The sequence below is a fragment of the Ambystoma mexicanum genome, chromosome 2p, assembly GCF_040938575.1.
Source record: "Ambystoma mexicanum isolate Mex_15411 chromosome 2p, UKY_AmexF1_1, whole genome shotgun sequence".
NCBI lineage: Eukaryota > Metazoa > Chordata > Amphibia > Caudata > Ambystomatidae > Ambystoma > Ambystoma mexicanum.
In genome coordinates this window covers 166,064,731-166,076,763 of record NC_090923.1, presented here as the reverse complement: position 1 = coordinate 166,076,763, position 12,033 = coordinate 166,064,731, and the positions used below count along the sequence as shown (strand labels likewise).

General features: G+C 43.8%; 1 protein-coding gene across 2 annotated transcripts in view; it reads right to left on the bottom strand.

Annotated features, from left to right (window-relative positions):
* LOC138566314 (NADH dehydrogenase [ubiquinone] 1 alpha subcomplex assembly factor 3-like) overlaps positions 1 to 12,033 on the bottom strand; it is a 73,004-nt gene that overhangs the window by 14,673 nt on the left and 46,298 nt on the right. For both annotated transcript variants that reach the window (XM_069643427.1, XM_069643426.1), the window contains exon 4: positions 137 to 203. In XM_069643427.1, coding sequence (XP_069499528.1) covers positions 137 to 203 — 67 coding nt within the window. The remainder of the gene's footprint in view (positions 1 to 136; positions 204 to 12,033) is intronic.

Genomic DNA, 12,033 nt, shown 5'->3' with positions numbered 1-12,033 from the left:
CTGAAATCTTCACATCACCTTGCTCCTTTTTAAATTTGGATTGCACTTGTCTGTTCTACTTATTGTCGTGAGATATTTATATTAACACTCTGATCACCCAATCAAAGTGAATACTTGTGTAAATATGTATACGCACCTATCTTGGGCTCAAGCATGTGAAACAGAGCCAGACTCTCATGGGAAATATCTTTATAGGAACCAACCTGCAGAGGGAAGGCAGTAGAAATTTAGTACAAATATTGAAACAGTAAAACCACAAGTCAGTGTATGATGGAATTCACTTTCAAAGAACTCCCTGTTCATCCATAATACTTTCAAGCTCTAAGATCATCCAAGCCCATAAAAAAGTGACTCCATTGATATTAACCTACACAGGAAGTGAAAAGAAAATTAACATTTTTTTTAAATTACTGATTTAGAAAGAAATCTCAGAGTGGCCTTTCTCAATCGGTCGGTCAGCCCCTGCGATGCACCAGAGTGCGCACACGGGCATGGCGGGACCCAGAGGAGCCATCGCAGGAGTGACAGGTGAGTGTCAGAATGTCAGGGAGAGAGAGATAGAGAGAGAGTGTGTGAGAGAAAAGTAATGTTTGTGAAGGGGGAAGGGTGGGAGGAAGGAACGGCTTGTGTGTTTGTGTGTATGTGGGGGAAGGGAATTGGGAGGTGACACCCCCCCCCCCGAATTGGAAGAAAACCTGTGGGAATGTGTTTTTTTGGGCTTTTTGAGGTCCACCTCACCACTCCCCAAGTATCCTTTTGGCCTCACTGAGTGGCTGCATGCCCAGCTTGCTTCTCCTGCACATTCACCTCCTCCGTGAGCTAACTGGTCTCATTCCAATCAATGCTGTTTAACATACTGTCTGCAGTGGACATTACAGGCAAGGGGTAATGGCCCAAAATGTCAGGTCTTAATTGCGACGGCCGAAATGCCAGACTATTTTTCTTTTTACAAACGCCCCCTTTACACCACATATATATGTGGGGGCATATGGGATATTACAGTAATATGGGGGAGTTGCAGGGGGTCTCCCCCGCATATCTATAGGGTATAAAGGGGATTTAATTAAAAAACAAAACAAAAAGCCGGCATTTTAAGCCGTCGCAATTAGGTGTGGTCGCAGTGATCACATAGATCCCAAGCAAAGCTCTCTACTCTCCTCCTTGAGCTCTTCACCAGAAGAGGAAACAACTCACCTAAAGGCATCTTGGACTCTAGTAACCAACACCTTCACCTGCTGCATCTTTGCATCTGCTTCGGTGAAAGGAGTCCCCGACTTACCGTACAGCCCTGAAGAGGCAGAAAAAAAGTGCAAAAGTTCCTTCCATCTCTTTGCCTTCTCCCTCCACCCATGGTGCTCTCCATCTCACCTATTTATTCTGTTACTCTATCACTTATCCTTCCTCCCTCTCGAAGCCTGGAAGAAAGAAGTTAAAAAAGAATCTCCTGGTCTGCAACCCAGGCCTGCCCATAGCTGAAACCTACGCCAACATTTCTTCCAGGCAGACTGTCACAGACATCCTCTTTGTCACTCCCTCCCCAGACCTATAAGATTCCACTTATGGTATCTGTTCTCCCTCCTTCTCTCCCCTTGGAGGGTTTCTCATCCTCTAGGTGCATCATTAATGTCGATCACTACGGCACTGTCATGGCCCAGGGCGCTCAGCCCAACATTCTCCTTCTTGACAGGGGTCTTCCCTCTCTCATCAATTTCCTCCCTTCACCTGCTACTCCTCTGGAGACCACCCCCCCCTTCCTCTCTCTTCCCCACCTCCAATGGGTGTACCACACACTTGTACCCTCCCACCCCCTGGAAGATCTTCAAAGGTGGGTAACCAGTTCCACCTTGCAAACCTCAACTCTCACTCTGTAGGCAAACACGCTTCTGATATCTGTCTCCTCCTTGAAGACTTTCACCTCCATTTTCTCACCATCACCGAGACGTGGTTTACTGCCAGCTCGGTCACTGCTTTTGATACACTCCTGCCTGAGGGTTACAAGATCCTCTCCAAGTTCAAGCCTACCCGGTCTGTAAGCAGAGTGGCCTTCATCTTCTCTGACTGAATCCCTGCCTATATCATTCTCACTTAGTACTACTCCTCATTTGAATACATCAGTGCAGGGTTGGCGTCTCTCAAACCCCTTTGCCGATTCTTGCCACCATCTGCAGGACCCCATGTCCAGTCGCCCTCTTCCTCACCTTGACTCTTCCAAGGTACTGCCTGTCTCTTCTCAGTCATACGACCGATGAAGCAAGTGTCAGTTGCTGCTTTTGCTTTCATCTTCATTACCCCTCCCCCCCGCTCCCACTCCTGCCACGGATGCCCACATTGACTCTTCCCTTGCTAATCTTCACCTTTCAATCACCAATATCCTGGATATCCTTGCCCCCATCATGAGGATCTGAATGAAGCCTGCCTCCATGCGTAACACCTGGAACAATTCTGACCTAGCTTCTTTGAAACACAAGTGCAGAGTGGCTGCGCAGAAATGGCGTGCTTCAGTCTCATCCTCTGTCAAACCGGCCTGTCACCTGCTCCAATGGCAATACAGACTCTCCATTCACTCTATGAAGAGGTCTTCTATCCAAGCCTGCATCTCTGGAGCCACTAACAACTCTGGCAAACTGTTCAAAATCGGCAAAGAATTATGCCAATCTGTCTGTAGTCTCCACATTGCCCAGTTCCATCCCAGACCCTGTGCACATCTCTGGCCGCCCACTTCCTTTCCAAAGCCCAGGAAATTTGGTCCCCTCTACCCCCATCCACCTACCTCCCCAGCTAGCTTGCCTCCCTTGACATCCATCTCCCCTCCTTCTCTCCCACATCACCAGATGTGATCTTTACACTAGTCCTCTCTATTAAAGTCTCCTCCAAACAGGTGCTCGCCTGCTCCTCCAGAACTCTCAAGGACAACATTGCCTTGCTTGCATCTTCCCTGGATGATTTCTGTTATCAGTCCATTGCCACTGGCTCCTTCCCTCAACCCCTCAAGCACTCCCTTGTACACCCCTCCTTAAAATACCATCTTCTGACCCTCCCGCCCTGCTATCGCCCTATCTCTATTACCCCCATCTTGGGCAAACTCCTAGATAAGCTTGCCATCTCCAAACAGACCCAACACTCCGATTCTGTACGCTGTCTCCACGAGCAGCAGTCTGGCTTCAGAGCTGCCAGAGGCACAGAAACTGCTCTACTGAACACCCATGACAACTTGCTCTCCAATCTTGACTAACTTCTTCCGTTCTTATCCTCCTAGATCTTTCCTCTGCCTTTGACACAGTCAATCATGCCACCCTGATAAATCTGCTCTGTGACACCCTTGGCATCACATGTCTGGCTCTGGACTGGTTGACCTCTTCCTCCCCAACAGACCTTCCCAGATACAACTGGGCCCTTTTCTCTCCCCTATCACACTCTCCACCTGCGGCATACCTCAAGGCTCTATCCTCTTGGCGTGGATTTTCAATATTTACCTTGCCCTTTGGCCCATCTGATCTCTTCTTTCTCTCCTCACTTAGTGTTATGCAGACGACACGCAGCTCTCCTTCAAGTTTCCTCCTCCTCCGCCAACCTGCCTTCATGCCATTCAGTCTTGGTGTGCTGCCAATGATCTCTGTCTTAATACCAGTAAGACTGAGATGCTTTCTATTGGGACCCCTGCTCCCTCCTTCCCTCTCCCTCCTCTGTCCACCCTCTATGGGCCCTTACCCTCTCCCGCCGGTGAGGCAAAAAATCTTGGTGTCATCTTCGATTCCTCTCTCTCTTCACATCACGGACCTCGCGAAGTGTTAGGGAGAAACCTCATTCCTATGCTAATTCCCTTCTACCTTAGAGAACCCAAGCTCTTTTGCTGGACTTTGGGACTTGTGATTTTCTTTTATCCTGGAGTGAGTGAGACCTTTTTCTCACTCTCTCGTATTTTTTATCTGGTTTGGACTCTGACAAACTCCATAGGCATCACCTTTTGTATTGCGACACACAGCCCCCTCAGTGCAGTGTCACAGAGAAGTCCTTTGGATTTCTCTTAAGGTTTAAATACCTTCTCTTGGGTGAACTACTGTTCCCAGGAGTAGTAAAGTGAAATTTACTTTACTTACCTGTTTTTCCTATGTAGGTCCAGTACAGCCCATCTTATGTGGATGTACTGGGGGGTTACTTAGTGACTCCTTTTCCTATTTTACTCATGTAACATTTTTTATGTTACCCTCACTACAATTAATGGCTGGTGACAGTGGTTTAATTGTCCTACCATTGTGCGTTTTTACCGCAGGCTGAATCCTCAGCTGCAGTATTGCACCCATGGGTGCCCATTTTGTCAAAATGGCCCGGTCTTCTTTTTTCGCCATTTCTTACTTGTGAGGTCTTTCTTGGGATTTACTTTGGTCGCCAAACCAGGTTTGGTCTCTTTGTTCGTTTTGTTTTTGGCGGGCTTCAGTGCTGAAACCCGCCTCTGGCTACAGCGTGTCTGGCAGGGCAGGAAGCAAGGGAGGTGCCCGAAACTCCCTGTGCTTAGTCTCCTTGGTGACAGGAATGCACCCAAAGGTGACTGGATGGCTGGCTGTCCTTAGAGGACAGCCACCCTGCTGTGTGAGTGACAGCTAGGCTGTGAATGAATGGGAGAAACCATCATAAAAAGGCGAGGTCTCTCAGACAGAAGGCAGAGTCGACCACTGGATTACGGAAACAAAGAAAAACTGGAAGAGAAGCTTGCTGCACCCTCCTGGACCGTTGGTTTGCACGGTGAAGTCATGTGGCAGTGCTGAAGCTCCAATTTTCTTATCGACTAGAGAAGTCCGGAATGGACGACTTCTCCCCTTGGGTTGGTGGGACCAATCGGCCCCAGGTCGAACTTGCCTGGAAACCCTTTCTCTGATGGCTGTACTTCCTTGCTGCTGTTGGAACTGGGTGCCAGGGGTCAGAACCTCCAGAAACAAGTGCATCGTCTCTAAGCAGGAACCGATCTCCAGGAAGTTCCTAAGGACCCTCTCGAAAATGAACGACCCAAGCCTGAGCCACCTCAGAGTGCTGGACCCCAGAAGCAAGGGAAGCCCAAACAGTGCCCAGAAGGTGTCCAAGAACAGCTGTGGTGCTATTGACCGGTAGCTGACACCGCAAAGTGCAGCTGATTTGGAAAGAGCCCTTTGCCACCGCCGACCTTCAAACTGAAGTGCAGGAGTTCTCCAGACGTCCCCACGACAGAGGCACAGGAACCCAGGAACTGCAGGACTGCAACCTGAACAGAAGCCAACAGGATCTCTTCTTCTAACCCAAGGTACTGTCTTGACAAAAGTGGTCTTACCTTTTTTTGGTCTATTGTCGTCTTTCTCACTGGAGACTTACAGTAGCTGATTTTTCTGCAGTTGCTTGGAGATTTGCTTTCACAAGCCTTAAAGCTTGTGGCCCAACAGTGATTCCTTTCTACAAACTCTCTATATAACATTGTGCAAGACTTTTTATACTGTTTACAAGAAGTGCCTCAGCTCCCCTAGACATTTTTCAATTGACATTGGCTGTCCTGGCTCCCTGCAGACTCTTCTGACCCATTTGACTACGTGTTTAACTATTCCTCATAGGTGGTCCATAAGTTACATGTGGTTCCCAGTCAATTGGTCGAAAACATTTGGTCGACAGGACAACTGGTCGACACCATTTGGTCGAATGCCAAATGGTCGAATTTTTGTTTTTTTTTTTTTACCCCTTTTTTGGTTTTTTTGGGGGGGTCCCCCCCAATCCCCTTTTTTTCTTTTTTTTTTTCTTCCCCACACGAAAACCCACAAAACACATATATAAATAAAAAAAAAAAATTCGACCATTTGGCATTCGACCAAATGGTGTCGACCAAATTGCAGTCGACCAGTTTGCTGTCGACCAATTGACTGGACACCGTTACATGTATTGCTGGGAAAGGGTTAATCTACACTGCGTTGGGGGATTGTAAAGTACTTACCTGTTCAGAGAACTTGTTAACCTTTTTCATTAACTCAGTATTGCATTTAAGTGTCAAAAGTGATATATCAAGTGTGTGTGTGTGGTGTGTGTGTGTGTGAGTGATTCCAAAACGGTATCTACTTGCTTAACTTAAAACTGAGGAAGTGTATTTTGATTGATGCCAATTGCCCCTTTCTAAAGAAGGCTTATTTAAAACAGACTGTTAAATAAATAATTATTTTACTAGAAACCCTTGAGTATAACTGTTATTTGACTACTTGTATTTGTGAACCTCTATGTTGCATCTTGACAGCTCACAATTATCCCTCTTGAGAGATGTCTGGCTGCTCAGTCACTCTACCAACGTGTGTAGTACAAACCTATACCAATAGTTGGGTATCTATTGCCAGGAGGACAAGACTGGTGTAGTCTTCCACAGGGTTACAAAATCCAATCTTGCCTAACACCAAGACGGTCCACTATCATACGCACCTTCTCCAAGATATTCTCCATTTCCTCACCTTCGCCCAGAAACTCAATATCTCCAGATCTCTGGTTCTTTCTAGGCGTGACTACTGTAACAGCCTCTTCCTTCTTCCTCCCTTCGTCCCCTTCAACTAATCCAGAATAGACTGCAAGACTTATTCTTGGCCTCAAGCCCAGGGACCGCATCTCTCCAGCTCCGATTTCTCTCCACTGGCTCCCAGTTGCTGCTAGGATCAAATTCAAGACCCTCTGCATCATCCACAAGACTTTCTGGGGCCTGGGACACAGATACATCCAACTCTCTCTCCCTAAATACCTCCTGCTGGAGCCCTTCGGTCTTTCTCCAAATCTCTGCTTCTTTAAGCAAAGAGTGGAGGGGTGAGGGAGACTAGATGTCTCTCCTCTGCAACAGCCTCCATCTGGAATGGTCTCCTTGCCCCTCTTAGTCTTGAGCCGGATCTCCTTAATTTTCGCAAGCTACTCAAGACCTTCTTCTCCTCTCTCCCCCTCCCCTGCTAATCTCCTAGCTCCTCATCTACAACTGGCTCCTGGTTCCCTTCTGAGGCATACAGGGTGCCAGGCCCCCTCCACCCAGCCCCCCTTCCCAGCGCTTTACCCGCTTCCCATGGCACTTGCCCTTTGGCTTCCCCGTTCCACCTGCACTTCGTTCCCTTACCACCTTAGCACCTCTTCTCCGTGGACCTGCACACCCCCCACCCCCTTCACACATCTTGTTCTGCACTTGCATGATCCGAATTTCATTGCATCTTTCTCCTTTGTCTCCCCCTTTTGTTGTCTTGTGGTGCCTTGAAACACCACTTGCACATTAGAAATATCCAATATTTAAAATAAACACCTTAGGTTTCTCAAACAATAATTCTCAATCACAATATTTTAGTATGAGATTAATGAAACGGTAATACATAATGAGAGAACAATAATGGAAATAGAAAAAATACCAAAACAGTAAAAATTATTTGATAGTGGAAACAATAGAAAATGAAAGGTAAAGCAACATGAGGAACGTTGCATGACGAAATCAGGCAACTCCCCCAAACAAGCACAACTGAAAATGTGGAATGGGGCCAATCCTAAAAAGTTGAAAAAGACAGCAGAGAAACTAAAGGCACGGGACCAAGAAACTGCTCCAGATGTAACCGGTTCAAACATGGTATCCAAAGGCAGACAGATCTGCAGGCGTTGACCATGTCATCAATTAGTAATGGAACAGGAACTCGCAACATAGGCAGCATGAAACACTTGCCACCAATTAGTTCCGGACAATTTCCATTTTAAACCATAAAGTGTGGTCAGACACAGAGGATGCATGGTTTTCAATATCTCAAAACAAATACAATTTGTAACATTATTCCATTTTTATTGTAGTTCTAACCAGAGTGTCTTACGGCGTCATCTCTTGTTGGGCGTTAACCCTTCAATGCAGTGGTAACAGTATTACCGCTGCAATTTAAGGGCTGCCCCCATCACGAGTCTGGCTTATTTACCCGCAGCTCAGCACTGGTGGCAAATTCAGAGAGAAAATGCCAATTTTCGGTACAATTACGAATGGACTCAATCGGGAATGGGGATTAACAGTTAGTGCCCAACCCATGAATCAGCGTTAATACCAACGGACCGGTGGGCGCTAATGCCGATATAGTTGGGCGGGGTACCGCCCAATTCGTGATCACACCCTAAAATTGTTTTCACCTAACATGTTGCGTTTCTAGATGGTGTTCTTGGAACTTCTTCCAGAGGTATTTAGGCATCAACTTAAAAGGTGGAAAGTCACAACAGCCTACAGATCAATTTTAAAAAAAAATCATGTATTCAAAACTGGAGTACAAGCTCTGTTTATTCCAATCACACGGAGGTGCATAACTCACCTTTCCTATCTTAGTCGTCGGTCTTGCACTTCCTCTGGATGTGCTTCAGGTGCATAGCTGTCTATTATACAGCAATAAGACTTGTCAAGATTACCTTCATCAAGCAGGCATAGCCTCAAATGAAAATAAACAGAGATATATGCACACTTCTGTGAACAAACAATTCCCACTGTCAGCAGCAGGATAAAGATCCACTGTTTTCCAACGTGCCAGAGCGCAAGTAGGGTCTTTAGCTACTGCAACAATAAGTTTCCAAAGGCCCATTGGTGAGCATCTAGTTAATGATGGTCTGGCTGAGAAGCGCAACTTCACTTTTCGGAAGGGAGAGTGAAGGCACCAAGGTTCAGTTACTCACCCATCAGCATGCAAGAAAAGACTGCAGGGTGTAGTAGATGAACAATGTGTCCTAGTGTAAAAACAATCATCAAGGAATAGCTAAAGCACAGTTAGGTTCTTAAAAATATGTGGTACTCTTGTAAAAGAAGTAGTTTCTCAAAAGAGACTTCACAATTAAAAGAGGTTTTGCTCACAAATAGGAATGCACACGCTATGTTGTGAGTATTTAAAACATGCTTAAACTAAACCAGCCCTTCAAAGACAAAAGATACATTTTTTTTTTTTTATTTAAGTGTATTTGGTTGATTTCAAACCTTTCACATCAGTAAAACATTGCATTTCATGAAGAGATCTGTCATAATACAATCACATTGAGCTCTACGCAGAAATGATTCACAAAATAAGTAATAATAAAAGATGACAGAATATTTGCTGCCGTTTAACTCAAAGATAATTAAAAATCAAAGAAGTTGAATTCATTTAAAACCTCCCTGCATAATCGGGTGGAATATTTAAAATAAATTTCAATTGCCAACAATATTGAATAAGATAGAATTGTTGGAGTAATAGTTTTAAATATCAGGTAAATGTCTGACATTGGCTCAACACAACCCTTCATTCATTCCAGTTCATTGGTTATGATGTAATTTCCTCGTCAATGTGATCAAGTCTTTTTAGGGTGTTTTCTAAAAATTTGACTGTTGCAAAGTTTATTTTTGGGGATTGACAAGTATATATTAGACTCCACCATTTCTCTGCATCTAGATCGCATAGGACAGAGATATTACTTGCTAGAAAAAAATTCGCAAATCTCTTAATTCTGGGCAGAATAGCACTAGATGAATTAGAGAGTCTTCGCTTCTTTTACACAGTCTGCATTTTGTGCATATTTTATCTTTCGTGTATCTTGCTTTTGTCGTCCTGTTTCGTAGAATGTTCAGTCTAAAGCGTAATAACAGATCTCTTTGTTTTGAACTTGGAAATATTTTTTTAGGTAGTCTGGTATGATGGTCATCACGTTACAGTTAGATTTCAGAAGTGTGTGTGTTTTCGTCAAAGCTCGTTGCGTTTCGGTGTTCGACCAGTCCTCTGCCCACATCGCTCTTTTTACAGCTATTGGATTCTCTGTTAGTGTTTCGATTTTGATGCCGAAGTCTATCAGGGTCTGTTTATTTCCATTTTTCCAATCTTCTATTACTTTTTCCTCATGATTGTTAAATTTGCTCAATATTTGGAATTGGGGGGGTGTCAGGTTGGTCATTGTTTTTCTGTACAGCATCAATTGGTTGTAGCGTATATGTATATATATTGATGTTAAGCCTAATTCGTGGCGGATTACCGAGATTGGAATCGCTTTTGGTATCGAGAGGACGGTCTTCCAAAAAAGACCTTCTAGAGTTGACCAGAATTTCTCTGGGATATTTGTACCAGTTTCTGCTCCATATATTAATGTGGGAATTACTTTTAGCTTGTAGAATGTAATCACAGGGCATAGAGAAAGTTTTCCGTATCTTTTATTGATAATGGTTGCTTGGGCTGTAAGCTGTTTAGTTTTTGTCTTCAGCATCTTTTTCCAAGGTTCTTCATTCTTAAATCCGCTTATTTGTATCCCCAAGTATCTCATTTTGTCACAAGGTTTTATCCACGTTTCGTTCACTTTCCATTCTTCATTTTTGGTCTTTTTCCATCTTCTGTCACTGATTATTAATATCTCAGTTTTATCTGCATTTATTTCTAGGTCGTTGTTTCCTATGTATTTTTCAACCTGAATTAATGCGCGTTGTAGACCAATTTGTGTATGGTCTAGGATTATCAGATCGTCTGCATATAGCAGGTGATTAACTGGTTTGTAGTTTAATCTCGGTGGAAAAGACCTGATGTTTTCAGCAAAACATTGTTGCATATCTTCGATATAAAAGCAGAATAGAGTGGCTGCTAGCGGACATCCTTGTTTAAGACCTTTTGCTGTTTTTATGTTCTTAGATAAATTTCCGTCTTGGTCTAATTTAACTCTTATTGAGGTTTCAGCGTATAGATCTCTTATTGCTTTCAAAAGATCAGGGGGGCACCCTTTAGCGGCCAATTTTTCCCAGAGGCGACTTCGGTTCACACTGTCAAAAGCTTGTCGAAGATCTATGCTGGCTATATACAGTTTTTGTTTATTTGTGTAGGCTCTTCTTTTCATCAGGCCTAGGATCAGATGATTTAAATTGCACCCCACATTTTCGACAAAACCTGATTGTCTTTTATCGTAGGTGTTCGAGGCCCTTATCCAGGTCTTTAATTGTTTTAGCAAAATCGTGGCAAAGATTTTCCCGACGCAATCTAGCAGGGCAATTGGACGGTAATTATTAGGGTCCATTCTATTGCCTTTTTTGAAAATAGGGACAATGATAGCCAGCTTCCAAGATCTTGGTATGTGTCCTTGCTTCACAATTCTCTTAAAGAGTCTTTCACAGAAAATTGCCCATTTTTCTGGATCTTCTTTTAACACTGCGTTTGACAAGCCGTCTGGACCTGGGGCTCTTGACGAGCTTGCTCTCACGATTAAGGACTTTATCTCTTCCTTATCGAATTTAATTTCCCATGAGCATGGTAGTTCTTCTTTGGTGTTGTTTTTCTCCGTAGTATTTGTCTCGTTGAATAATTTCGTGAAATGGTCTGCCCAAACGTTTTCTGGTATTGGGTTCGTAAGCGCTGTCATTGATTGTTTCTCATTTAGCAGGTCCCATAAGGATCTGCTATTTGTGTTTAATATTGCTCTCTGCATGGCTTCAGCGTCTTGTTGAAGTAATTGTGATTTGTGGGCTTTTTGCCAGTTTTTGTATTTTTGTTTCCTTCTTTGAATAAGTTCTTTCAGATTTTTATTCTTTTCATTTTTTAAAGCACATATATCTTTTCTCAGGAGTTTCTTTTGTAACATTACTTCTGGATCATATGCATGCAACTTTCTGATTCTTGGTTTTAAATTTTTCCCATGACTTTGTTTGAAGATCTGTAATGATGTTTCATATTCTACGGACAGTTGTTCTTTAGATTGCCACTTTTCTAGGTTCTTTAATACAACACCGAAGTCTTTTTTTTCAGCCTTAGGCGGTTTAGACCGTGTTCTAACTCTATTTTTGTGTCCCATATTTGATTAGTTCTAATCTTCGGATGTAAGAATTCAGCAATGATCGGGTCATGGTCACTATGGATCGAAGGTGATATCCTAAATGTTTGAACCTTTGCTAGTAAACGTTCGCACACAAACATGTAGTCGAGTATGTTGCTCACATTACCATTTGACCAAGTCTTTGCAGGTGGGATGTCACCCTTCGTGTTTCCATTAAGTCTATGTAGTCTTCTTGTTTCCATTTCTTCATTCCATTTTTTGCCACGTTTACGTTTGTGGTCG